At 44.2% G+C, this 24,122-nt stretch overlaps 1 protein-coding gene across 12 annotated transcripts in view; it reads left to right on the forward strand.

Annotated features, from left to right (window-relative positions):
• Positions 1-24,122, forward strand: part of DYNC1I1 (dynein cytoplasmic 1 intermediate chain 1) — a 228,755-nt gene that overhangs the window by 203,039 nt on the left and 1,594 nt on the right. For 8 of the 12 annotated variants that reach the window (XM_040964606.1, XM_040964609.1, XM_040964610.1 and 5 more), the window contains 2 exons: positions 6,749-6,889; positions 10,622-10,747. In XM_040964606.1, coding sequence (XP_040820540.1) covers positions 6,749-6,889; positions 10,622-10,747 — 267 coding nt within the window. Of the gene's footprint in view, positions 1-6,748; positions 6,890-10,621; positions 10,751-24,122 lie in introns of all 12 variants that reach the window. The other 4 variants (XM_040964608.1, XM_040964615.1, XM_040964611.1 and 1 more) reach the window with 1 other exon arrangement.

Genomic DNA, 24,122 nt, shown 5'->3' on the forward strand with positions numbered 1-24,122 from the left:
ATATACCACTCTAGTTGCTCTGGACCCAATTCCTGCCTGGGTTCAGTTCCTGCCTCCATGCCCAATTCCAGGTTTCTACTACTGCCCATTTAGTAAGGTAGCAAGAGATGGCTGAGGTAGCTGAGTTCCTTTTAACCATGTGGGAGCCCTGGATGAAGTTTAGGCTGCCCAGCCCCTGGCTGTTGTGGGCATTTTGAAGGTAAACCAGCCAGTGAACCTTCTTTCTGCCTTTTGAGTAAAAACAATTTTAATAAGTAGTAAAACCCAATCCTACAAATGCCACTTGACCTATTTATCCAACCTGTCCAAGGCTTCAAGCCTCACTACCCCCTCTTCCCCTTAATATCAGGTCCATCTCTGTCCCCCCAGCCCTATATAATGGTGTCACATCATCAACCTGACCATTACACACATTCACTTGCTCTTTTGTCTAACACTGTGTTGGGTAGGAAAACAGCCTCCTTCAGTAGAAAGAGTGGGAAGCAGGTGCAACCTGAGAGAGATTCTTTGGAGCCTGCTTCCACCCTTCTGATATCCCACGAGCTTCCCCAAGAGCACCGCCGACCCAGGAGAAGGCTCTCAGTAGGACAGTCACCTCCGGTTAGCCCACTTCGCTAAATCTGTTTCTGGATGCATACTGATCACCATGTCCAGCCTTGGCTCAAGCAAGCAGGCAGAACAGGCCAGAAGAGCCACAGCAGTGCAGGAGAGCAGCGCAAGATGATTCAGAAGCAAAACCCACCTGCCCCCACCCCTTGCTTGGAGGTCTCACTATAGCTCACCGTAGATATGTGCTACTCAGATACTAGTTTTTTTGGAGAACCTTTAGGCAGAGCTGATACTTGTAAAAAAAAAAAAAATCATGCAGGTGCAGGGGGTGCTGCTTTTATGAATTAAGCAAAGCTTGCAGCTTTCTCCATGGCTTTCCTCAGTCAGCTACTAGTCAAAACCTGTGACTAGGCACACATTCCTTCATGTGGATAATTAGCCTCTTTATTGGTGGCGCCTCCTGGATTAAAAGGATTCGTCCATGCAAATAAGCAATAGAGGAAGGCAGGGCCACAAGCAGCATCCATGTGGCTTCAGCTCCTACTTAGCACAACTTGTACATTTTTAGCAAGACAAATGCTAAATTCCTGGGCTTCCATAACCTTCTTTCAAATGAATTCCAATGAAAACCCTTGGATATTTCTGCATAATCTGCTCAAATAATAAATAAACCCCCTAACTCTATGCTGTTGAACACAACTCGTTCGAAGTGTTCATGTCTAATCTGGAATTTAGAGCCATGGTTTTTAAAAAAGCTGATGGAATTAATTAGGCATCATTCTAATATTTAAATATTAACACCCCCCCCCCCAAATTAGGATAAATGTAAGGCATGTTTTGCATGTGACAGCTCTCCTAATCAACAGTAAATACCATGTTCTAGTAGTCGGACCACATGTGCGACACCTCTCTGGGATCTAGAAGGTTGGTGTAGTGGTGTGGTCTGTGAGTTTCGGTTTATTTGTGTAACCACTGTGTTTTTATGGTAGAGGGATCCATTTTTGTGTCAGCCTGAAGTTTTGGGGTCCTTTGGTGGTTTTTTTAAAGGCAAGATTGTGGTCTCCCATTTTCATGTTTCCTGGAAGAACTAGCTGGCTATTTATTTTAATTACTTCACAGGAAGCCACAGGACAATTTTTGAAGGATATTTTCCTATTACTCATTGTTTATTATTTTGGCCATAGTTTTTCCCAATAGGAGATCATTTCATTTTCAAGGTAAATTTCCATTTTGTTTTTTTTTTTTATTTCAGAATAAAACTGAGAAATGTTGCTACACGTCGCTTCCCCCGCCCCACCACATAGGACCACCAACCACACTACCCTCACCTCCTAAAGCAGTTTCCATGTTTGGGGGGACTCAAAAAAACTGAGCATTTAGAGATGATTGCAACCTCAGTACCCACTCTGTTTGGCCATTTAGGAGAGATCTGAATGCAAAGCTTGCTATTCAACCTTCAAAACACTAACTCCTATTAGGATGCCACAAGATGCCTGATAAGAGGAAAGTTGTCTCCGCACATATGCATATAAACATTATATTCCCTAAGTGCGACTTTGGCACAAATCTAACTTCAGACACAGGAAGTCGATTGGGGAAATCATAGTTAACTTGGAAGACAGGAAGGTATATTTGCATTCAGAAGTGTGCTTCTAAAACCAGAAATTCTACGCATCAAATCTTGATTGGAAAATGTTCATGTATATTGTGAAGTTTTCATTTTTTTAAAGTCTTCACTATTTGTCTCTGCTACATGAACTTAGTAGACTTTAGTCCTGCTCCAGTTCATCCACCTAAAGGACTGTTACTGCTTCATAAGCTCACATTTCTCATTTTAAAAAACACCCTGGCATAGTTTTACACACACACATTTTAAAGAAATGCGAAGTAAGAGTAAACATCACTGTGACAGGAATTGCACAGAACATCAAGGAAGATGGCTTTAGCTCTAATATTTGCTGTTGAATAGCACTGTGGGAAAAACATCCTCCTACTTCCTTCCACTCTGCCTGACCACGGGAAAGGACATAGAACCCCAGACCAGCATGCATCCTAGGAGACGCAGCCCACAGACACTGAATGACTGAGCCAGCGGGAACCTTGGCGTCAGTGGCTCCAGCTTCCCATTTCACAGATGGGAAAACTGAAGGATGTCCAGTGTTTGTAGCTTTTTCTGCTTTCTCCCACCTTTTTCTCTGCTCCTCTAGTGACTTCAGCTTTGTGATCATATAAGCAGAGTCCCTCACCCAACATTATCCAGACATTTGGGAAACTGGACCACAGCTCTGCCTCCCAGCTCATTGGATGGACTTCCCAGCACATAGTCAGCAACAGATCTCATTGGGTGGACTCAGAGCTGTTCCTGTTGTTTTCTGGTTCTCAGAGGACTAAGAGTCCTGCTCCTGGCTAATGAGTCTGGCCAATGTATGAGTGACATCCTCAGACTTATTAAGAGCAGACTCCGGGAAGGGGAGTAGACGAGTTAAGGCTGCTGTGGTTTTTAACTGTTGCTGCAAATTACCTGGTGCATGCTTGGTCAACAGTTGAAAGAAATATAGGGCGTATTGAGAAGAGGGGATGGGTCTCTTGCTGCTTTCCTAAGGTTGTGCGGACCCAGACTCTTCGTAGGCCTGTGCTGTTCCCATGGTGAGAGGATGGGAAAACCTGACAAGTAAATCTACCTGCTCCACTAACAACCTTCGTGACCTTGGGAAACTGACTGACTTTCTTGAGCTATAATTTTCTTTTCTGTAAATGCAGTCTACCTTACAGCGATTTTATGCAGATTAGATTAGACAACGTGAGACAAGAATGAGAGACACGACAGGTTGTCAACAAGTTGCCCTTACCTGGCCTTTACATCTGTCTGGGAGGTAGCTGCCAGCCGGCTTCCCCCATTCTCCTGTCCCTCCGGAGTGGGTCTGGACATTTTTGCCCTATTGGCACAGCCCTGGAAACTTCCCTTAAATGCAGAGCATCAGGGCTGTTTTTCACTGACATGCACCACACGTGCAGCTGGCCATGTTAGCAGTGTAGCCTGTCTCCAACACTTCACTGATGCTAAACATGGCTTTGGGAACAGAAACACCCAGGTGAGCAGGTTTCTGTCTGCTGAGACATGATTGTTTGGAAAGACACTTTCAACATTGACATGCTGGTAGGGAAATATTTATTTTACTAAATGGACTTGAGTATTTTGCAGAGTAAATATTTAAAGTCATGAAGCTTCTGTGGCTTTTACATATACAAATGATACGGGAGGGCTCCTCCCCCAAATCAGTGTTCGAATTGCCTTCCACAGTCTCTGGTTCAGAACTTGTGGCTTTCCAAACCCAGTGGCTGTGCAGGTTGCAGCAAGTTTGAGCATCTACAAATGTACATTTTGCAAATTCAAAACCACAGTCTTTGGAATCCAATGTTTTTTGATTCTTTCATGAAAATGTTGGCCATAAAATTTTCTTTTAGGTTAAGCATTTGAAACATTGTCAGTCAGCTTTTCAGATTACCCTGTGAGCCTGAAGAGAATAAAATGATTTAAAAAAAAAACCCTTCTTCATCAAAAAGTATAATTAATATTCACAAAAGTTCTTTGGTTAAGAAAAAACCAACTTTACCTAGGAGTTTAGACCCCTGTTATGCACAGGGAATAATAGTTTGTAGACATCAACCCACTTGTTATACTGATAAGTTCAATCAATCCCAATCAAGACTTGCCCCAACTGTGTATTTATCAAGTTTAAATGAAGCCATTGAAAATAGCAGCCCTCCTCCATCCTCCCAGACTCCTGCTTAACTCAGCCTAGGAGTCCTTCCGAGGTGCCTTGCCATCGAAGGTCTGATCCTACGGGCGACGGCTGACGAAGAAGTTTGGAGGAGGGCTGGTGAATACGAGCATTTGGCTCCACACTCTTAACCCTGAGGATGTTGGTCTTTGATAGCACGAGTAATAGCCATCATTTCCAGATGTTTAAGAGGTGGTCTCCAAAATACACTGCAATTTTAACTGAATTTCTCGGGCAAGAAACTACTGGAGGGAGAGGAAAGAGGGAAAGAAGAAAAAGCCCAAGAGAGCAGATGAGAACACTGGCGCGGCCCGTGTATTAAGGGAATGAGTGATCAAGTAAGGCCAGCTTCTGGAGGAGCGTTGGAAGCTGATGGTGCTTTCACTGATCCCGGAAACAAGTGCTGTGCTGTGCTGGGTTCTGCCTGCCTGTATGCGCGTGCATCTTCAGGCCTCCAAGTCCTCGGAGTCAGAGCCGGGGCACTGAAAGACGCTGAGACACGACTTGTAGGAGGTGTGCGCCAGTGTCTGCACCGCTGACCTGAAGGACCATGTGTTACTCCCGAACCTTCAGCCCTGCCAAGCGACAGAGATGGGCAGTGGGCAGTGTCTTGTCTCAGAGCTGGAATTCTGCTCACAGTGGCCAGGGAAGCACCAGCTACTCCAAGTGCCTTTAAATAATTTCATTTAGGAAAAATGATACCATCCATCACGCTGAGTTCTGGGGTCATTGAGTATTCCAATTTTCTGGGGAAAGTAGTTTGAATCACTTAGGTGCAATCAGTGAGGAAGAACAAGACCTAAGTAGCCAATAAACCAAGAACTGGCTTCAAGCCACGCTGCAGAAAATGGTGCCTAATAAACTTACACTGGCACAAAAAATACAGAATTATAAAATACCAAACCCAAGGCAAATGTTCGGGGAAATTTTTGATTGTTTGGTGTTTCAATGTTACATATTCCTTCCTAAATGATGTCCTTGGTCAGCTATTTTTAAATTCAAAATAAGATCTCTCTCTAACTCTGACTCTGTCTCTCACACACACAATCACACATCTTAATGTCCTATTGTTTTAGTGTATTAAAATGTTTGCCTACTTGTAAGCTGCAAATTTTAAATATCAAAGCAGTGTAATCCACAGCCAAAGAAGCCACTCATCGTTGCCTCCTTAGATCTTAGCGTTCTGTGGAAGTGGCACAAGTTTTCGCATTCTGGCTGTGCATTACTTGGGCCCTGGCAGAGACTGATGCCCAAGGGCCAGCCTGGGCAGACACACTCCCGCTACATCCTCCGCAGAATCGCAACTCCCTGCCAGGTCCCGCGGCCTGGGTGCTGCACAGGCTTTCGGACCGCCCGTGGCCAGGAGAGACCAGTGGACGGGAGCACTGAGGCCAATGGGGAGGTAACTCCCATTGTTTAGATTTTCGTCAGAGGATGTAGGAATACTTAATTTCTTTTCTCTCTAGAGCTTTCATTATCATTTAAATTTCATTTTACATTAATTGATCAGGGATTAGTAAAGCCATTATGCAGAAATTAAAATAAGACAAGCCAGATGGGATGAATAATTCATGAAGTCCAATTACATCTCATTTCTGGTGTACTTTCAAACTTGCCTCTGACTTCGGTGCTGTTTTGACGTGACAATATTCACGGAAATCAAGGATGCCATTCTCTTATTATAGGGCTCTCGAGTAGAATCTTTTTAATGCAGGAAGGGTCTTGGATCACATCCCCTCATCCCTCTCCACCCCCGCCCCAGAACACCACATTGTGGTTCAAAGAAAATCTCAGTAAGCCACAAAGTCGGGTTCCCTCTGCGTAGCTTCGGGAGTCCCTACATGGAGCCGTAGTGGCTTCCTCTTCTGGAAGAACTGCTCCTGTATAGAGATGGGTCGTTAGTGCGTGCTGCCGGCCCTTGTCCACAGCTCAGCACCCAGCACCGCAGGCCAGCAGCACAGCTGTCGCAGCACTGCACCGGCACCACCAGGTGGCAGGCGTCACCTTCCATGCGCTGGGCACCCGGTGCCGCCAAGCGCACCCGCGGACCTGGGCCGGGCACACCGCTGCTGGCTGGGGTCGGGCTCCCAGTGACCCTGCGGAGCTCGGGGGCCTGGCTGAGTGAGGGGGCGGGCCTGTCCACCTGCCTGGAATGTCCCCCTGCCACGGCCGCCAGCCGGGTGGGAACCGCTGCCTCCCCCCACTCTGACCCCGGTGCGCCCTCCACCCCGCACGGTGTATTTACGCCAGCGGACAGTGGCAGTCACATGAAAGCTCCGCGTCCCCTTCCCGGGGACTTTCATCTGGGGCAGTTTTATGACACTCGGTGAAATGTGCCAAGTTTTTAATTAGGCTCCCCAGACAGCCCTGGGGCAGCGGCAGCGCCACGGAGTCTTCACGGTGTCTCCTCTCTGCAGCACAACAAGCCACTCTACTCCTTTGAAGACAACGCGGACTACGTGTACGACGTCATGTGGTCCCCCGTGCACCCTGCGCTCTTCGCCTGCGTCGACGGGATGGGGCGCCTGGACCTCTGGAACCTCAACAACGACACGGAGGTGAGCGGCTCGGGTGGCAGCGCGGTCGGGAGCCCACGCAGACCCTGCTGGGCACCTTAAGCGCCCTGGGACCGGCTGGGGTACCCGCTCTCGCGCCTCGGCCCAACCCCCTAGGCGGTTGCACTGGGGGTTCTGGTTTGGTTTGGTTTCTCCGGAAGCACAAGGATGATGACTGCGTGTGCCTCTCCCCGAGTGGCATGGAGATCCATTGGCTGTGGCGCACGCTGTTTCTGAATGGGGCTGTTTCTCGGTGTGTGCCATTTGTTCACTCCCCAAAGAGTAGATCCTGTTGACTGTTGGCAAACTGCACCTGTGCAGTTTCCCCCTCCCCCCAAATCCAAAGTACATGTCTCAGATGACGACCTCAAGAACAGATATTTATTTCTATTGGAACTTGTCTCTAAACTCGGGGTTTACTTTAAGGTGCTCCAGTTGGAGTCTTCTCGAGGGAAAAGCAAATCACTTGATGATGAAGAAATATCCTTGTTGGCTAGGTGTGCCCTGTGATGCCAAGCGCACAGCAGCCCTAAACTGTGGAGGTAACTCAGGTCTTGGGACAGTTTCTCACATGGCCAGTGAATGGCTTCTAATTTGATACACTGAAGTCGGCTGTGAATCTGGCTCTGATTTCTGATCCTTCCGGATCTGCACATATTGAGAATGGACAGGTAAGAGAGGCAAGACAGGCGAGTGCTGTGGGCTGCAAGCCAGTCAGTGGAGGAGGAGAGCGAGGTCTTTTGAAGTGTTGGGAGCAGGAAGCAGCGCAGCCTTTTTAATTAGGAAGCCCAAAGCTGGAGGGCTGAGGAGGGGCAGGCTCCCAGGGCACAGGGGTAGGGAGTGGGGGTGGCAGACCCCCTCAGGTATGGGTATGGAAACATTGTATCTCGGGGTCCCTAGAGCGAGCAGTGCTGTCCTTGCCCTCTTGCCGTTTAAGTCTTTGCCCAACAAGAAACGCAGTGAGGAGGCTGGGAGTTCTGTGACGCAGAGACCCAACGGGCCTGACGCGGTGAATCATCGTCGCTCTTTGGACTGCTGAAATGTTTACGTTGTGGTTGTTTTTAATAGAAAGATGTTACTGCATTGCCCTGTAATGGCTTCCCAGTCTTTCATCACTGTTGATTAGAATCATACTGCTCCTCTGTGCTAGCCAGACCCCCTCACAGCAAGCCAGTCACAAACCTCTTCTCGGACATGGCAGGCGCTCACCCGAGATCCAGGTCTGTTGAGCCGATGTGTGCGTAATGACCAGCGCCTAGCCAGGAGCTGAGTGCAGGACAAACTCCTTAGTAATTCCTGGGGTTTGTTTAAATCTTGGTGGGTTTTTCTTTTCTTTTAAATAAAACAAAGCTGATACCTCAACAGTGCCGAGCATAATTTTCTAGATAGCAGTAAAGAAATATCTAAGCGTAGGTAGCTGAATGCTTTCATGCCAAAGCAGGCAGTGTTGTGGAAGTCAGTTGGGTGGAGGGACCTGAACTCTGCTCGCAGTCCAGGAACTGGCTGCAGGCTTTTTCATACCCTCAAAGCATTTTTGTCTCCCAGCAAGTTTAGTAAGATTTTTCAAATATTCATCAGGTTAGGGATGAATTTGTTTAAAGCCTGATTTTTCTAGTGAGGTAGCAGGTTTTGTTAGGGTTGTAATTGCTGTTCAAGTTGCTATGTGTTGAGACCAAATTGTCCCATTTGCTCTTGTGGCCTGGTTCCTATCTGGCCACCTCTGCTCACGGTAGCTGCCTTGTATGTTTGCATAAACACATGCATGCCCCCTTTGCTGGTACTGTGCTTGAGCCAGGAAATGTGAAAACGTCTGTAAAACCAGAGCTCAAGCGTCAGACGCAGCACATGGGTTATTTATTATTATGGATTCAGCAGCTTTTGACAAGTCATTACCAATTAAATACACATTATATAAATATATTTTAGTCATTTCCTTCATGCATTTTTCTAGCATATACTATAATAGGCTCTGATAGTATTTTTTAAGCCATAAAAAGAAGGTTTTACAAAATGTTTGCCATATTTTTTTTCAGTTTGCTGTATTTAAATTGCAAATGCAATTTTAAAAATATTTTAGTCATAATTTTTAAGCATATGAAAAGATCAGGGAATTAGTGATTATTATATTGAGGTACAAAATATTTTTGATTTTTGAAACGCTAGCTAGATAAAATTTGATACTCATAGAATTAAGAGATAGGGTCCTATGCGATCCTTGTAAACGATGATGTAAAAAATTAACTCTTGAGACCCTGTGGCTGAATAGTGGATTTGTTTCCCATGCAGCTCGCTAATAATAAAAAGCATGATCAGAATTACGGTCCACCTAAATTCATCCCGGCTTTTAAAGGCTTTGATTACAAGTTCAAGCTCCAACCATGTACCTTTACTGCAGAAATGGTGCATTTGCACAGAACAAAATGTGGGAGGGTTTTTTGGTTTTGTTTTGTTTGCTGCTGTTGTATAATTTTGCTCACAACTGACATGTCATGATTTAAGCGGGTGAAAATTTTATTTCAAGATTAAGTTTAAGCACAGATTCTTACATATGATAGTTTTTATTTTAGAAGTGGGTGTTGGGTCAGAGATTTCATGTAAACAGGGGGTTTCAATTCTCTGAGCAGCAGAAGGCCGGGAGTGCTGGGGCGCAGACTGACCGTCTGGCCAGTCTGTGTTCACTGGCTACAGATTGAGACAGTGGCGTGTAGGTCCTGGGTGGTTCTCCTTCTGCCACATTTTTTTGTTTGTTTGTTTCAGCATGTACCCTTTGCTGTCTTGGTGGCATGCTATTTCCTGCTTAGTATTCTTGTAGAGGACTCAGCAGATCTGAACTTTATGGACAGTGAAAAACTTCCAACCTGAATGACCCAAGTTCATGCAACCAGCGAAGGCTGCTGCAGGATAAAAAGGACTCGTTCTTCATAAATTATATGTTCCCCAAATTGTGAAAAAGAGCTCCTTTAACAACACAAGGGATGGGCAGTGGTAGTGAGTGCCACTGCTTCTCTGCATGGTACCAGTTACACGGAACCACAGCGGCTCCAAGCCACACCGTCAGCTCACAACCGGGAGATTGCGGGGTTTACCAAGGTTTAGGAGACTGTGAAAGGTACAAATGAAAGTCATTAACCTGAGTCTTCTAGAAAAGAAATCTGTGCAGCTGACACCTCATGGAGATGGTGGTGAGGTGGGGGGTGTGTTTGAGGGGGTGGCCAGATGTTGACAACCAAGCATGCAGGTAAACCCTTGCAAACCTCAACTTCTCCCTTCCTTCCTTCCTTCCTTCCTCTGTCTGTGCCCCTTCTCCCCACCCCCACCTCTAGGATTTGGGAAGTGGTCCCCCAGGGTGTTGTCCTGACAGAAGGCATTTTCCACAAGTGGGTGGCTACATTCTATATCCTTTAATACAAACACCCCAAACGTGAAAACATGAATAATTATAGTAATGATTATTATAGGGTGAACTGGAGGTGCCAACTTGCAGCCCACAGTGTTTCCTCCACGAATGTCCCTCTTTTATCCTGCACAAGGCTTATGGATATGCATGTATACAGATACCTATGTTATGTACAGATATATGTATATACATAGGAAGATATGTGGTTAAAAATGTATGTATTACTTCATGCCCACAAAGGCAGCCGTGACTCATCCAGCTCAACATGTCACTGTTAATTCGTGTGCTTACCATTCATAGTTAGAAATCATTTTCCCCTGTCACAACTCTTTCGGCAGGTTCCAACAGCGAGTGTCGCCATTGAGGGGGCATCTGCCCTGAACCGCGTCCGTTGGGCCCAGGCTGGCAAGGAGGTCGCAGTGGGGGACTCTGAAGGCCGCATTTGGGTCTACGACGTCGGAGAGGTAGCTGTGGCTTGGCTCCTTTGGGTTCTTACTGAATTTATGCTTGTAGCTTGAAGTCCTAAGGAACCCCTGATGTGACTCCATGGTGACTCCAGTGTGCTGGCAGGTCTCTGTTGATTTCAGTGGGAATTCGGAGAGATTTCTTAGGGCCTCATTCGCTCTCCGGCCTCCAGGCCCAGGACACTTTAGTTGGTACTCAGACTTCCCAGCAGCCCTGTGCGCAAACACGGCACTTACCAGCAGTTGGAGAATGACAACTTTGCCAAATTCGTCGTACTGTGAACTTGGAATTGGTTGTTTGCTTTGAAAAGTCAAGTTTTAGTTGGGATGCTAAATTGCAATGAATATGGTTTTCTCTTTAATTAAAGTGCAGCCAGTGAAAACATCTGAGGTTAATCAGAATTTTGTATCAGTTTTATAAAAGATTCCCAAAGTTACTATGTGGGACAGATACCTTTCTGATATCTTATTACAGGATATCTAAAGCAGGTCTGAGTATCATGGCACATATTAAAGGAAAATCTGCTTATTTTATTTCCAAAAAACCTCTTTAGATGTTTGCACTGTATTTAATATTGCATAACCTATCAATCATGCTTAAGCTTATTTGCTTATTTTTTACTATATGAGAAAACATCAACAAAAACCTTCATTTTGGGTGAGGCTAAGGAATGTTTTCCAGAAAGACAAACTATTGCACTTTCAAGCAAAACAAAACATGAGCATTGGGTAAATATTCTTGGCATAATTGGAATCTAACGTGCTAGGGGTTGGGGTGGGAGGCGTTTCCCACATCTGTGTGCATTCCGCCTTATTTACACTGAAAGTTCTCTCAGTACCTGGAAGATGGGTTTAGCTGATCGCATGGAGCAGGGGTTTTCATGGCTTCCTTGGTCATCATGCTATAAACTTGGCAATCATAGATGGTTAGCTCTATGGTGGAACTTCTGATGATGTATTACTTGATGCTGTTATGGTACAGTTGATAGAGTTGAAACCAGCTGCCTGAGATTCTTTTAAAATACAGTGGGGAGCTGAAGCTGAAGGACTTCGGAGATGGGAGCTTTCCATTCTCAAATGGTGGGCTCTGAGAAACGCAGCAGGGTCTCTTGAGTTTGTTGCTTGCTGTCTGTTTGATGGGACACCCCCTTGACTGCTCCTGGTGCCAGGAGCTGAGTCATTGTAACGGTGACAATGGCTGTGTTAATTAATATCGGCCCCCCAGTGGAGAAAATGCAAATGGTTTGGTGCCTGTTGATGCAATTTAGAGTCTCTGGGAAAAAGAATACTGGCTGGGTTGGAAATACCACCAAGAGTTTTATGGCAGTATTTTCTTCAATGAGTGTGCTTAATATTTGATTCATGTTTTTGCATGATCTTCGCCAATATAAAACTAAACAACGAAAAGATAAGTACTCTTGAGGGAATCATTTCCGAAAAAATGAAAAAGGGCAAAGGAGATTAGGAAGAAACCAGGCTCTCACATTCACTCCATTTCTGCTCTCCCTTTCTTGCTTTTCTTTCTGATAAGTGGAATTACAGGATAGAAGTATATCTGGAAGCAAGCTCAGCTGAAATAGAAGAATGTGGATAAAACTTAAAAATTATTTTATGCGACTAGAATTATCCCATTTCCCTTTGATGTATTCCAAGAGGGTTACAGTTTGATCATCTGGTGTATTGTTAAAGGGCGTTTGGAAAAAAAATCTTTATTGACTTAAATAATATGGAACACATCACTGCACAGGAAGAAAGCAATATAACATATGTGGAATGGTCTGAAATACAGTGGTTTTGTAGCTATGGATAGTTTCTTGAAAATGACTCATTTGGGGGTATATATGATTTTTGCAAAGTTGCTTTGGCTGATATGTGGCTGCTAAAACTTCTTTCTAAGACGCTATCATCATTTCTAAATTGGAAAGTGTTGTTACACTCGGATTTCTGCTATGGTCCTGGCAGGTCAGGCTGGTTTTCATTTTTGTGTTATTGCCCTTACTTTTCTAAGTGATATTACAGACTAAAGAAATGTCTGCAGCCATAGGCTGGTCTCGCCTATTGTCTGCAGTCTAGACAGGCTATAGAAAACTCCCTGTGACATATAATAGGCCAAACAATTTGTAGACTTGTTTATCCCTACAAATTCACTACTGGGGGAAAAAGGATATAGTATTTTATTGAGAGTAGGTAATATTACAATCTTTTAGCCTTTCTCGGAATGACCGGAAATCAGGATAGGCTTATACACTTGAACAGTTCTTCCTGTATTATTTGGTACTGGACAAAACCAACCATAGCTCACAGCAACTGACTTAACCAAATAATTTCATCCTAACTGCAGAGTTTTGTTCTAAGTGTTTCTGGTAAGGTATCTCATCTCTGTTTCGGGGTCAGGAGAGGCTGTTCTCTGCCTCCCTGCTCGCCTCCATGGCTTCCTGTGAGTCTCTGAAGAGCACACTGGGGGAGGTGCCATGTCCTCAGGGCAGGGTGACTTCGCTATGACTGGGTTGTGACTGAAGCCCGCTGTGACATTCTGCCATTGCTGTAGTGACTGCTGTGCCGTCCCCCCCGACCAGCACTGATGGGATATCATTGTGCTTTCCCACTGCCTGAGACAATGCGCAGCTACAGAAAGCCAGATAGGCACCCATAGGGTGAGCCAGCCCACTGAGAATCAGAGTTCAAATCTGTGACTGGTGTGTGGTTGGGCAGAGAGACTGGGTTTGGGCAGGAAACTATTTAAAAGCGAAAAACAGCATTGAGCGGGTTGTGGCACCAGGAAAAGGACCGTCATGCTATCTGTATGAGACAGCAAAGGGTGCCGTGCACGCTGTTGACCCATGTCCCTTTGGAGCCCAGTGCACTGAGTGGATGCCCGTCCGTGGGTGGCATCTCTGTTCCTTCTCCTGGTGTTGATATGGTCGAGACTCCTGCTAGGTGGGAGAGGAAAGCTATCTCGTGCCAAGGTCCGACTTTCTGAGGGAGGCTGGCATTATGGGTGTGGGACCTGGGCAACACATTGAGCCCTGTCTTAAGAGAGCCATGTTGTTGGTTTAGCATTATGCTGCTATTGTCCTGTAATAAAAATTTTTCAGTAAGCCCAGAGCCAGCTTTGTCCGTGAGAGTTGTGTTGTTAATACCACTCACGAGGTAACCTTTGCCTCCATCACCAGGGAGAAGTAGTTCAAGAAATGAAGTATGTGCTGTTGAATGCATCTTCTTATTTTAAGAAATAATCTTTAAAATACTGAATGAGAAGGGTGATGATGTGACATCATAACCATTCTGGACACATATAAAGCTGATACTGGGATTGTAATTAACCTACAACGCCATCATGATCACATGAAAACTACTGAAAGTGTAGCAGGACCGGGGAATCAGCGCTCCGTGATGGGTGCACCTGGCCTTCGCTGCCCACGTGGCTCCTGAGTTCCCTGATCAAGACTTCTGTGACTTCTAGCGGAGATGATCCCATTTGAGTTCAGGAGACTTCCCTCCCCGTGAGCTTTGGCACCTGAGGAGAGGGACCTGGGTGTCACCCATTACTAATATTGGCTCCTGTCTCAGCTGGTGCTGCAGCTGCTGCAGGGAGTTCCAGCCCCGTGCCGGGCCCCCTTCTATTATGTACAATTATCCAGAGGATCACGGAGGGCCGAGGCTTGGGTCCAGATTCTCTGATGCCATTTATTATGAACTTCCGAGGGGGAAAGCGGAGGAGGATTGGATGTGAAATTGAAATCATCACAGCGAGTTTTCTCCATCCTCCTTGTTTTATTCTTTTTGTTACATTCCAATGGCAGAGCTAGGTATCCTAGCACCTCTGACGAAAGCGGGAAATACAGAGCATCCGAGTTTTCGGGTGGGACACATGACGCTGTGTTTATGTAGCACGCATTCTTGCTTGTTGGATCTCAGCATTCTATCTGGAAAATACACTATACATATTTATTTTCACAGATAGAGGTCTATTTTCTTTACAGAGCAGGTGCTTTATTCCCATTAGCATAAATAGAAGTTATTACACCAAGCCAAGGAAAGAGGAGACTGCTTTTCATTATTTGCCTGTAGTTTCTGTTCTATTTGTGCATTCAGAAGTTACTTAGTGGGTGCCGGCACTATTTAAATTTTCTGAGATCTGAAAAAAAGAAAAAAAAAAAAGCCTAGCTCTTGAATAAGTTTGTGAGAACTCCCAAACTAAGGGATGAAGTCTGTTTGGGTGGCATATGATCCCATTCAATTAATTGAGGGCTGGGCAAGATAACAAGTCATAAATTAACTCTAAATATAACCTGAAAATATCAGGTGTATTTCTCTTTAGAATACACTTGGAGAGAGCTGTTATTCATTGTTGGATTTGTTTTTCAAATGATGTGTGAACACACATATTTTAAAGAATTAGAAATGAAAATTACCACTGTGGCTTTTCCCACTGAATAGCAAGCTTTTCTCCATCTAGGAAGCTGACTTGAAGAGCCCATGGGCCAGTGAGGGTAGAATTATTCCCGTGTCCCGGTGATTGACAGTCAGCCTGTGTACCTGTCTTTCTTGCAGATGTGTTTTCTAGAAAGCCCACTGCCATTGTTAATGCTTCCGCGCTGTCACACATGCGGCTGCTGTAAATACCCCCTAACAACCATGTTTGCTGCTTATCTGAATTAGTTAGAATGCTGCTTGCAGCGCCAGTTTAGAAAGAAGCAGTTTATCTTCCACCTCCTATTATTTCTTTTTCCATTAACCTCTTCCAGGGGAGATTTTGTTTTCAGTTGTGATAAATGCATGTAGGTTTCCAATCCTTGATTACATTTTTTTTTTTTTTGCAGTAGTCCCATGACCAAATTCCCAAATCATTTTCAGCTTAAAGCGGGGTTTGAAAAATAAAATGGGAGCTTAAAAACTGTGATTTGGGAAATTTTAATTTTTCTTGTCTTAGTTTTGTTTGTTATCCCTTTCAGTAATTGCCTTAGGAGACGGTCACAAATCTTTACATTTTAATTCTTAACTTTGGTAGCATTTCAAATAGCTTGTTTGATATGACTATTAGGAGCTCAAAAGAATAGCATTCAGTTCATAATATACATCAACAAATACAGCACATAATATGTTTTAAAAGCCTGGAAAAAATCTTGGAAAATGTGAGTATGGGAGAACAAAGTAACTGTTTTTAAAAAGTTACAGTTTTCAGTGTCTACTTGCATACTTTTTAAACTTTTAAAATAAAAGTTTATAGTCTATTTGAATGGAATTGCAAGATGGAAAATGACCTGTGTGATGCACTTTAGAATGATGGTCAAAATGTTTGAGAATATAAGATGTGTTCGTAGGAAGACAGCTTCGGGGGGTCTGCACAGGCAGGCAGAGTAATAGCAGGAGAGTTATCCAGCCATCTCTCTGTGTCTTACAGGACAGGTCAGTGTGGTCGCAGCTAATATGTTGGAGCGCTGAGAGTCCACATGGCTTTGGGAGACAGAAAGACAGCGTGGTTGTGGTTTTCGAGTGTGGATTACACTTAGTCCCTAACTGTTTACTTTACGGATCTCCTTCAGGTTTTCCAGTAGGACAGGATTACGTTGATTTGCCGCAAGAAGCCTATGTGTGTAAACGTGAAGATGGGGCTGTACAGTTCCGAAAATATGAAGTTTACTGGAATCAGAACTGTTAAACCCGAGTCCTTTTCTGCGAAAGAACTGCATTTAAAATCGGTTGCTCCCATTACTGTGCTTTAGGGAGATAGTTGCCCTGCCCAAGGTACACCTGGCTGCTTTGGCCACCTCCCGAATTGCAGAGCAATCCTGGCCTCGGCTTAGCAAAGTCCAGGGAGGAGTGCCCAAGGCACCTGCCAGATTCTTGAAGATATTTGCAAGTAATGGTTTATTCTTTAGTGGATAAACGACAGCCACCATAACAATAAACATTCTTACTCGCTGATACTGAGCACTGCGTTGGGGTTGCCCACCGTAGAAAGAAAGGCTTGGATATCATTTCTTCTGTGATGCCAGCCATTCAGACAGAAACTCGAAGTCCACACACCTGGTTTTGTTGATGACGTTTGGGTCTTTCATGACACAGAAACTGCACTGGACTTGGTGACTTTTCCATGAATTACGAGTGTTGCAGCCACAGCTCTGGAAATACAATGAACTCAGAGTTGAGATGCACATTTGTAAAGGCAGATTTGGAGTGCTACTAATAAGATAATTATATAAAATAAGCCACTTTGAAATAATATATAAATTCAGTTTTTGTGCTAAATTGTAGCATTCGAAATGAAATAATTTGGATAAAGTATGATTGTAATTTTAGTATTAACCCGGTTTCTTCTGAGGAGAAAAAGTGCCTAATTTCAAAAATAAAAGGTACTATTAATTCCAAATAAAGTTACAATTACTCATAGCAAATTTAATAGTGGTAGCTTTCATCTTGATAATTATATATGTAAAAGACCATGATTAAACTAATTATTATATAAATAGTGTGCTTACACAGGTAGCATCAGCTTAAGAAAATGGACTTACAGGATTAATGTCTTCAAGGAATTTTTCCTGAATTGATAAGAAAATATTTGATTTATATGTACTATGGGGTAGTTGATTAAAAGAAAACCCTAGCATCTAATTTTATAAAAGCCAAATTAACGTGTATACAGTAATTTGCAACACTCAATGAAATACTCTGAAGCAAGAACCAGTTTGTATAATTAATTATTTTATGATTCTTCTGTGGTTTCAAACTGTCATCTTCAATAGCAGTTTGGGGTCTGAAGCAGCCATTAATTATAGTGTTAATTTTTTTTTTATGGCTGACAAAATTGTGTTTAGTTTTAGAATTTCAAAACTGCTGAATTCTATCTTGAAGATTTGCCACCTAAAACAGTAGTCTTAAATCACAGCTTAGAAAGCCGAGCGCGCAGCTGGAGTGGTCTTCATCGGAGCTTCCTCTCGGCGTAGAAAGTGACAGTGCACTGTTGATTTCCTCTGTGTGTGTGTGTGTGCTGCCTTTGGCTTAGCTACATTGTGTGAAATCAGGTCTGGTTCTGCATGTTTATGCTGTGTGAGTTGGGAAATGAAGTGAGTGAATTATATTCTACTTGGAAGGAGTGTTTACATGAGTTTTTGAGAATGTCAGCTATCGGAACAGCTCTTAAATATTAAAATATTATTGAAGGAATATCCAGGCCTCTAAGGCTAAAGAAGACAGTTTACCATTTCCCTCTTAAGCTGGTAGACACAGGAAAGTGATCCGTGGGCCGGCCGGTCCTCGGCTCCTTCCAATGGCCCACTGGCAGTTTCCTTTGGATGGACTCATCACTTTTTATTGGTCTCAGCATTAAATTCCTTTAGATGAAAAAGCAGTGCTTTGTAGTATAACGAAGACTAGCTTCCCTTTGGGGGTCCGTCAAGTTCAGGTGGCTGACCCTGAACCCAGATCAACTTTCAGTAACTTCTTGAGGGATGAGCCAAGGGTCCCCAGGTAGAAATTCCCCGGGGAAAGCCTACTTGTTGGCCACACTCAGAACAGAGCGTCCAGGTTGGCTGCGTGCGGATGGGCACACACTCTAGCCGCACAGACCAGGCTATGGTGAAAACAGATTCAGAGGGAGAGTGCCTACCCCTCGGTCTCCACTCATTTCCTCCATCCTGTGCTTTTAAAAGTGAGCAGCTGGCCACTGGTGTAATGAAAGCGTAACCACTGAGTCCAAGAGTTGTCAAACCACTGGAAAAATGCTTCCTTTTCATTGTGCTTTTTTTGGACACTATAGATACAGTAAATCATGAACAGCATTATAAAACTACTCTTTTATGCCCAAACATTCGGTGGGAGAGAATGACATGTCTTTTATTACCTTGGTGAATGTTTTTAAAATGTTTAGCAATAAGCCTTCTTTTTGTCAAAACTACTGCGAGGCAGCGGTTGCTAGGAATGTACTAGAAAAGCAGGGATGTTTGCTCGGCTGCAGGACGGACTGGCTCGAGTGCACACGCTTTCCCTCCTTCCTGCTCTGTTTTGTGCTACAGAAAAAGTGAAGTTTAGGAAGTTTATTTTCTGCGATTGCCCAGCAGCCATTGTTTTTAGCGTTTTCTCCTTTGGATAGAAATGATTCTTTCAAACAGAAGGAAAAAATATATGTAGAATCCTTGAAAGACTTTGGAAGAAAGGGGACGATTTTAACATAACCATGAACCATGAACATTAACCTGTGCGTTCACCTCTCTGCTGTCTCTGTTGATTTTTTAATCTCGGTGACTTAAAACCCGTAGAATTTTGCTATGCTACTTACAATGCGAAATTTTGATGTGGAAGACATTTCTATGTGCTTCTCAAGGCACTAGTCCATAAATATTTCCTTGGATTTTGCTGGCTGATAGAGAAAGACGCCTATTTGTAACTATTGGATACTTTTTATGCCCTACTTTCATTTCTTTCCTTAATTAGGTAGTAACGGGTGTTTTCAAAGTGTCAGTCTGAGAAACATGCAGTAAAAATAAAGGAGTCACTTGGAAGTTCCAGCAAAAGGGACCAGAAGTAGCAGAAAAGGTCCAGAGTTAGTGGGCAGTTTCCTTAGGTAGGATTTTTGGAGGAAAACAAATTCACAAGTAGTCAGCTATCATCCACACACAGTAGGTTCGAGCACTGCGATGCATTACAGCACCATTCGCCCCCCTGTTGGCAGTAGCACACTCCACAGAGCAAAGGCTAACACAGCTCGCTCGCTGTCTCTCTCTCTCTCTCTCTCTCTCTCTCTCTCTCTCTCTCTCAGCGTCTCTGAAGCTCTGGCCACCCATGGTAGAACACGGCAGCACCCCGGTGCCCCCTGCATCCTGCTTTCTGGCCAGAGTTCTGGTCCGTGGTCTCATTCATTGTTTGCTGTGATGCTGGGCTATCCCAGGCTGCCCTGCAGCGTGGATGCCCGGGACCTCCCCATGGCTGTTGGGGTGCATACGGCCTCCCACTTGGATGCCATCTGTGTGCGTGTGGCAAAGAAAATTGTCCTGGAAAGAAAAAAAAACTGTCCCGAGTACAGACAGTACTTGTACTCTAGTAAGCCACTCACCTCCTGAATTTAGGGACATCGAGAATGGTCCTTTAAACGGCTGTCAGAGATTTAGGAGGGGGTTAGCAGTCATTCTGTGAAACCAACGTATGCGCCGTTCGTTTGTTGCAAGTGCGTCCGAAAATATCCGGCATTAGCGTGAAGGGGTCAACGGAAAGAAGTCTGTAACAGCAAAATCTTAATTTTTGGGTGAATTCAGATGAATTGTTTTGTATCTGTTTGGAATCAGCGGTTAAGTTAATAGTCTCAGAGTTTTTTGTAATGACTCCATTTAATTGAAAAATTACAAAGATGCCGATGAACCACACAGCCATGGAATATTTATCTGGAAACCCAGTGTCCTACCCACTTAATGTGTTTGCCGTGCCTAATGTATCTGAGAAACCAAACTAAAATGACTGAGTGCTTTCCTAATGTCTTAACTATCCAAGATGGGTATTTTTTTTTAAATCAACCTACTTTTAAACTAAGTAATGTTTGAGACAGATTTTTTTTTTTCCATCAAGAAATGCAGCATTGGGCTAGTAGGAATTCCTGTTGACAACACGGCTATTTAAAATCAGCTGCTGGGCATTATAAACCCTGAAAAATTACTTTAGAAAAGGAGGGAGGCTTGACTGAGGACTGCTCAAAATGGTTAGCCATGTGCCTATAAAAAGAAACACATGAATAATATTTGTATGTTTAACCCTGGTTATAAAAACCCCCTTGATTTTTATAACGGCATGTTCAGCAGTTACAAACTCTTACGACGTTGGGTGAAACCGTAGAATCCCATTGCAGGAAGTCCTGGAACCGGGACCTTAGAAATGAGGATGCACTGATCATACGTGAAGGAAGAACACCGTGTGTGCGTCTGCACTCATGGAATAATTATATATTGCTTTTTAACTGAGCAATGAAAAGTAACCAGAATTTTTGTGAAGATCTAAAAGGAGTCTTTACACACACAGCTCGCGCAAAACAGCTGTGATTCAAGGACTGCTTAGGAAAGCTTTTTTTGTTTTTAAAGATACGAGCTTTTAAAAAATTAAATATACTCTAGAGAGGTGAAGAAAGAAAAAAATAGGGGGGAAAAAGAGGGCAAAAACTTGCAAGGAGAAAGCAACATTGTGTTTAGGATGTACCAATGTGCTAAACTTGATCTAGTTTGGTGGTCTTTAACATTTCTAACATCAGTCGGAGCTGCCTACTCTCACACTGTGTTGGTCACACCACGCGCTGGCTTTGCAGCAAACAGGCTGTGAAAAAAACGGGAACAAAAGCATGGCCTGGGGGGGCTCTGGGGTCCCTGGCTCTGTCCTCCAAGTCGAAGGGACTTTCCACGGCCCCAGGCCCCCAGTGGTTGGGCTGCGGAGCTCGTGGAGGTGGAGTGGGGTGCCTAGGCAGCCCCAGCCCTCTCTCGGGGGACAGATCCCTGAGGGCAGTGGGGAAATGCGGAAGCCCCCCAGAGCCATCTCTCCCCTCCTAACCCCCCAAATCTTCCCACCACCGTGCTGCTCTGCTTTCACTTTTGACCCTTCTCCCAACAGCCTCCGAAGACAAACAACAATCTTTAGAATCTTCTAACAGGTGATTCACACTTCCCTGCCCACTGCTCTGCCCTGGAATGCAGGCGATTCTGCCCCGGGGTGAGGCCCTGGGCTGCCTCATACCTTGACTGAGTTATGTGGTCTTTAGCAACGCGGGCTGGGAGCATTTGCCTTCCCTGCCCCTTCAAGGAGGGTCTCCACAGGGTTCCTCCACAGACGACTCCCAGCCCTCAGAGTTAACTATTAACAGCAACTTTTTTTTTTAAGGTAACATTTTTAAAAACAGGGAGATTTTGGGAATAGACCTGCCACATGCATCTCGTTTCCAGGCGGTTTCGTTTGAGTGACAATTTCAGGACCACCAATGAGTGACTGTTCCCTGATGAACTCGCCGGACTTTGTTCACTTCCGTTCCTTGCTCCTCTTCTCCACGCCCCAGTGGATCACGGGCCAGACCCCCCCAATCCCTATTGACAACTGAGGCAATGAGAGGTTAAGCGCTTGCTCATTGCCAGCAGGACTGAAGTCTCCTGTCCAAATGCCAGCTTCATTTCGCCTCCTCCTTGTGGCTAGATCGCTACCTCAGTAACTCCCTCCAGCCCTGGTTCCCTCGGGTCCAAAAGTAGTATCACTCCGTGTGGGTGAAAGCTGGGATTTATTGCTGGGCGTTGCAGTGCCTCATTGAGTTAGCAAAATGAGGCTGTTGGAGAGAGACTGGGCAGCCTGGCTACCGGGGCAGTGGCTGCAGGGATCTGGAGGAACACGTGTGTCCTCTTCCCTGAGCTGTGCTGTGGCTTCAGATTTAGAGCAACACAAGATCATTGTAGGAGTCCTTGAAGCGTGCTCCTCTGGTTTAGCAGTGTCCCGTTTTCCTCTTGCTTCTCATTTTTAATTGAAATTGTTCATCAGAAGAAGGTACTTGCGGATTTTTTTTCCCCCTATCACAAATGAAAATGGGTTAGAGTGATTCCACACAATAACGAGTTCAGGGTTGTGAATCCGCAGTGAGGCCGTAGACCTACCCCCTCAGTGACTTGATAGAAACTTGAAGACATGCTGAAACAATGTTATTAACTTGCCATTCGCTTCCCTGCTACTTGCTTGACACACAACAGATATCAGGCAACGTTGTACTTGTCACCGTAAGAAGATAAATTTTAGACTATGCGTTTTTGGAACGACAGGGAGAATTTTTTAAAACTGTGTGCCAGTGTTCATACATTTTTTGACCTATAAAAACATGTTAATTTCTATCTGTATTTCATAGTTGTCATTTTCCCTAAAGATGTACTGCTGTAGCTTTAGTTCTAACTCAGAGCCTGGCAGGTAATTGGTATTCAATCGGTGCTAACTGAATGAGTTTTGCATAAATGTGTGTGCTAGTTGGGACAGGAAAGCAGCCTTTTTTTTTTTTTTTTTTAACAAAAGGGTGTTTTTTTCCCCCCACCAATTGAATAGGTAAGGTCACTGGGCTAAAAGGCTCCCAGAAAGAAATGGATTTATGCTGTTGAGTGCCCATGGCTAGCAATAGCTGATGAGCCAGGAGGATGGCTACTGCAGGAACTGCCTAGGGTACAGAGGACAGCTCTGTCCAGACTGTGTTTCCAACTATGGAGATTGAGATGAGCAAAGTGGCTGACTTGTAGGTCCGGACACCTGTTTGAATGACTGGGCATTTGGTTTCACCTGCAAAAGTTACTATTTTAGGTGTAGAAACAGCTTGTAAATATACACTCACACGTTCAAGCCGAGATGCTACTTAGAGTGCTTCCGGAGGGTGATAAACCTAAAAATAAGAACATCTGTATCTCACCTTCTAAATCTAACACTACACTCATTGAGCTATTATTGTAGATGAGTACATGAGAAAGGGCTGATGTTAAGGGAGGTGAGTTCATTCACGTTCTAGAAGCAACCGTAATACTCTGGAATTGTTTCTGACCCATAACATTTTGCTATGCAACATTCAATCTTTTGGACAGGAAATACTTAGCAGAACAATTGCATTACGTTTTGCCCACCTGTGTGAAACTTTAACCGATCAAAAGGGACATACTCAGACGACTATGGAAACCTTTGTCAGGGGCGATCTGTACTTTGGCAAAGTGTACTGCTCCAGTTCCATCCCTGTAGAGGTCAGGTGTACCGCTCCCACTCGGTCACTTTTGCATAACAGTGATGTTTAAAGTTGACAGATTCACCTTTGAGAAGTCAGATGTGCAATCTGATGCAGCATCATTGATAATTCTGTTTGAAACTGCCTGGGCCTATAGTCCAAACCATAATATTCTATCATTTTACTCAAGTTGCTTCTTAGTCTTATTGCTATTGGCACCCAACACATGAACCTGTTTTGGTATTTCCTTTCCGGAAACTATTCTGTGTGGTAACATACTAACTTAAACTTGAGCCATTTTAACAACCATAGCTTTGTTTAGGAGCCATACTGAGTGAGTGCTTTGCTATTTGTTTGTCTGTGTTGTTTTCCAAATATATAAACGTCTAGGACCTCGTTGGATAAATAGCTTTAGCTTGCTTCTCTCCTCTTAAGCGAAAAAGTGATAACTATTTCCGTGAGTTTTTACTCTCTTCCTGGGCTTTTTGTGATTCTTTTTGAAACTGTTGGGGAAAAAAATAGTGGACCTGTCCCTGCCGTTGTTTCACGTATATGTTTGTGAGCTTTTTTGCATGATTTATTTGAAGGCAAGGGTCTCACTTCCCCAAGTGCATAATCTTCCAAACTGGAAGAAAAAAAGAAGTAATGCTGGAATACAGAGGAGCCCAAAGTAAG

This window comes from Ochotona curzoniae, unplaced genomic scaffold (assembly GCF_017591425.1).
Source record: "Ochotona curzoniae isolate NIBS_2020 unplaced genomic scaffold, NIBS_Ocur_1.0 scaffold_3835, whole genome shotgun sequence".
Classification (NCBI taxonomy): domain Eukaryota; kingdom Metazoa; phylum Chordata; class Mammalia; order Lagomorpha; family Ochotonidae; genus Ochotona; species Ochotona curzoniae.